The 3,705-nt window shown below is 40.4% G+C and overlaps 1 protein-coding gene across 1 annotated transcript; it reads right to left on the bottom strand.

Moving 5' to 3' along the window:
- Positions 1 to 3,332, bottom strand: LOC105053938 (large ribosomal subunit protein bL19c). The gene is made up of 4 exons (XM_010935283.4): positions 2,729 to 3,332; positions 2,518 to 2,604; positions 2,296 to 2,429; positions 1 to 350 (listed from the first exon to the last, which is right to left on the bottom strand). The coding sequence occupies exons 1-4, from the start codon at positions 3,119 to 3,121 to the stop codon at positions 242 to 244; spliced, it is 723 nt and encodes a 240-aa protein (XP_010933585.1). The 5' UTR covers positions 3,122 to 3,332; the 3' UTR covers positions 1 to 241.
- Between the last annotated feature and the right edge of the window lie 373 nt (positions 3,333 to 3,705).

Raw genomic sequence — 3,705 nt, 5'->3', positions numbered from 1 at the left:
TTTCTGGAGAATAGGAACTGACGTTAACATATATTCTGAAGTACAAAATTAACATGCAGCATTGGATATTACAAAATGTAAGGTTTTGTAAATCAGAAAAAACTCAAAGGAAAGAATCAAAAAAGCAAAAGAAAGAGAATGTTTGGTGCTACAGCACCGAACAGACCTAAGTTGCTTGCCATAAAGGAACAAGCTGAATGTCTTTCTTACAGGGCAACTAATAGCTCGATAATATGGGGAGTTACTTGAAGGTGGAAAAACGAGGTAGCTTGTCCCTCAAGTAGTACAGCCTTGCCCTCCGCACCTTCCTGTGATTAACAACCTTGATCTCCTTAATATTCGGTGAGTACCTGAAATAGAAGCAATGCTTTATTATTAGTTTACCACTTGCATCTATCACAATGCCTCATGTAAAAGCAAATAAAAGCATAACATATGAACCAAAGCAAACCTGACAGTGGTACAATTTCTTCGGTGTGAGTTTAGGAGTTCCTACTAGAGTGGTGAAGTTAATGCCAGCATTCATTTTCGATTGCATTTTAAAAACAAAAAAAAGACTGCATGGCACCATTTTTGATAGGTTAGGAAATTTTCTAAAGCAGAAGTATCCGATGCCTACATGAACGATGAGGATGAACTTAAGAGAGGACCAACATCCTTATAGAGAATAAGGTTTGAAAGAACATATAGCTGACAAGAGTTATCAGAAAAAGGTTCGATAAAATTTAAAGAGCAACAGTGAATGCAATGTGCCTTATGAGAAAGTTGTTTTGATTATATACTTACACATCGACATCCAGGATTAGTTTATATAGCTCAGTTCTTGGCAACTTAATAGTGACTAGAAGTTTTGAGTCTCATCTGGCATACATAGTAATGATTGAGTTGATAGACAAAAATCCATGATTATCGATTAAAGCAGGAGTTAAAAAGCAGATCTATTCGGCTTGGGAAAATAGCATGGTGAGTAAACAAGAGAAGAGAATTCTAAAGCTTTCCTTTTACTTTGCTTCAGTAGGGATTGTGTCTGTTAAGATGAAGTCACATATGCTACTAAGCAGAACCTAGTGATTTGTTGTCTCAAGGGAATTAACTGGGAGCATCAAGATGGAGAAATACTGGATTTAGAATTTCAAAAAAATAATCTTCTTCTCAATTTAACCATAGAAATTAGGGGTTGCAATCAGGTCAGGTCGGATACAGGATCAATATATAGCCAAAAACATTCCTAAATCTAAAAAATGCTTCACTGAATTTTCAAGAATCTTTGATCATTTCTCTTGTATCTTCAAGAATATCGTCAATGCTCTCTTCTAGATTTTCAAAATCCATGTGAATTTTACATCTGGAACTCAAGGACTCCTCTTGATTATTTCTGACCAGAGCAATAAGATCCAACTTTTCTGTTTATTCCTTGATTGGCTCAAGGACAAGTGCAAAACAAATATCAGCAAAAGCATTCTTGTTTTAATGCAAACAAATTTTGAACTCTTGCCTAGATTTTGTCCATTAGCCCAAACTCTCCATTCTCCAAAGTGTTGAATGCATCAGTACTCAGTCCACATGTACCACATTAGTCATTAGCAGCATCATGGACCTGATATGTTTTTTTTTAAAACTATTACCAAGCATAATCAAACTACCAAATTCCATCATAATGTAAACTAAAACTCTACTCTGGTCCTGGTTTAGCTTCCAACTAGTAAATAAACAAGCACCATAAAATAAATGTGCACTAAATTGAACTTGTGCATATTGAGTAACAAATCCAGAAAAAAGGCAACTAAGTTCCTTTGCAAGAAAATTGAACTCGTGTATATTGAGTAATCCGTTCAGAAAGGGAATTGAGTACTAGAAGACTACAATTCCTGAGAGCCATCTAACACCAGAAAACAATAAAAAATGCCCCATGATTTGATTTAACCTAAGCAAAAGACAGACTACGACTATAATATCCAGTATACAGCATTGATGCATCATCTGCAATTTGGATACTGCTCTCAAAGTAGATTATTGGGACTCCCCTTCATCTTAAGTACCCACCATTTGATAACTCTTCTTTCTTTAACCATTCCTCTATCCTCTTCCCCGCCCCCATTCACCAAATTTTTGTTATCCTAATATCAAAATCTAATGGCCCATAAAATAGCTCAGTTAATTACTGCACTAAATTCAGGTAAAGATGCATTATTATTCTCCTTTTCCTTTTTTCCCCCAATTGTGCAGGAGGATAAAATCCCCAGAAGTAATTTAAGGAAAAAAATTATCTAAGTTTCACAGGGGGAAAATACTTACACGGGGAAGACAATCTCAACACCGATACCCGCAATAATTCTCCGAATTCGAATTGTGGTATGTATCCCCGCATTTTGCTTCGATATAACAATACCCTTGTAAATGGATAACCGGCGCCTATTCGCTGGCACTTCCTGTACCCAGTTGCGTAAAAGTTCATTTTTTTTTTCCAGCGTTCAAGAAACTTCAAAAGGGAAGAGCGCATAAGAATTCCAGATTTACCAGTTTAATCTCCACAATATCCCCAGTCCTGATGTCTGGCACTGGCCTTTCCTTCTCAGCAGCCTCGATTGCTCTCTTGTTCAAAATCTACCCACCAGTTTGAATCAAAAAGAAAAGAATAAAAAATCTACACATAAAATCCACAGTCTCCCATAGCGAAATTTTTTAACCATATAATTAATGAAAACAGAGCGCCTTCAAACAAAGGTACCCCCATGATATCTCCAAGCTTGATTCGCGGTTTCCTCGGAGGCTTCGCCTCTGCTTCGCCATCGGAGACCTTCGACTCTTCCTCCACCTCTGTCTGGTTTTCTAGGGTTTCCCCTTCCTCCACTGGCACCTCCTCCGCATCTCCCGCCGCCGCCGCCGCCTCGTCCTCGGAGCTCGATTTCGCGACCAACACCGTGGGTTCCCTGCTCCGGCCGATCCCCGGGAAGAAAACGGTGGACCCGAACCCGCGAGGTGGAGCCCCAGAGATGGAGAGACGACTGGAAGTAGAGGAGCAAGGGTGGAGAGAAGAGAAGATGGGAAGCCCTATTTTTGGGAAGCGAGGAGGGGCCTTGGGGAGAGAGACCAGCGGGTGGAGGAGCGCAGCGGAGCCCATACGACCGAAGAAATCGTTTTAGAAGGGAGAGATTTTGGGAGAGAGAGAGAGGTTAGCATCCAGCGAAGGGAGGAGGCGGCATGGGAACGGAACCTTATCAGGAAGGGGAGTGAGAGAGAGAGAGAGGGAAGATAGTGAAACTGGGGACAGAAAGTTAGAAACTGGAATTCTCGGAGAAGAGGAACGAGAGGGTTAGGCCGGCCATAACATCGTCAGGAATCGGATACCCATTTCGGGGATCAAAGTGAGCCAACTGGGAGACCTGGAGGTCCACCGGATGGGTGGTAGAGGACGGAAACCCGCACCTGTCTGAACCCAAGTCGTGTCAATCTGAACCGGACCGGGCGTCGAGAGCAAGCTCCAAGAATCGAAGAAGAAACGGCAACCGATCGGATACAACCATGGCAGGCCTCGTTTGGAACCAGCGTACATGCATATATTATTTTTGATATAAATATTTTAAAAATAAACTATCCAAATTTGAGATCCAAATCATTGAATATTTATATAATAAAAAAAATAAAACTTCTATATTTTGAAAGTATCTAACTTAATTGTCAGGGAGGCTCAACACAGACCGTTTT

Source organism: Elaeis guineensis, chromosome 11 (genome assembly GCF_000442705.2).
Source record: "Elaeis guineensis isolate ETL-2024a chromosome 11, EG11, whole genome shotgun sequence".
Classification (NCBI taxonomy): Eukaryota; Viridiplantae; Streptophyta; class Magnoliopsida; order Arecales; family Arecaceae; genus Elaeis; species Elaeis guineensis.
Note: the sequence above shows the minus strand (reverse complement) of the source record. Positions and strands in the feature narration are given on the sequence as shown.

Excerpts from the sequence above, each read along its gene's own strand:
- LOC105053938 (XM_010935283.4), bottom strand. The coding sequence starts at position 3,121 with ATGGGCTCCGCTGCGCTCCTCCACCCGCTGGTCTCTCTCCCCAAGGCC. Across the intron at positions 2,430-2,517 it reads ATATTGTGGAGATTAAACTG|GAAGTGCCAGCGAATAGGCG; the intron begins GTAAATCTGGAA and ends AACTGGGTACAG. Across the intron at positions 351-2,295 it reads GTTGAGATTGTCTTCCCCGT|GTACTCACCGAATATTAAGG; the intron begins GTAAGTATTTTC and ends CTTCTATTTCAG.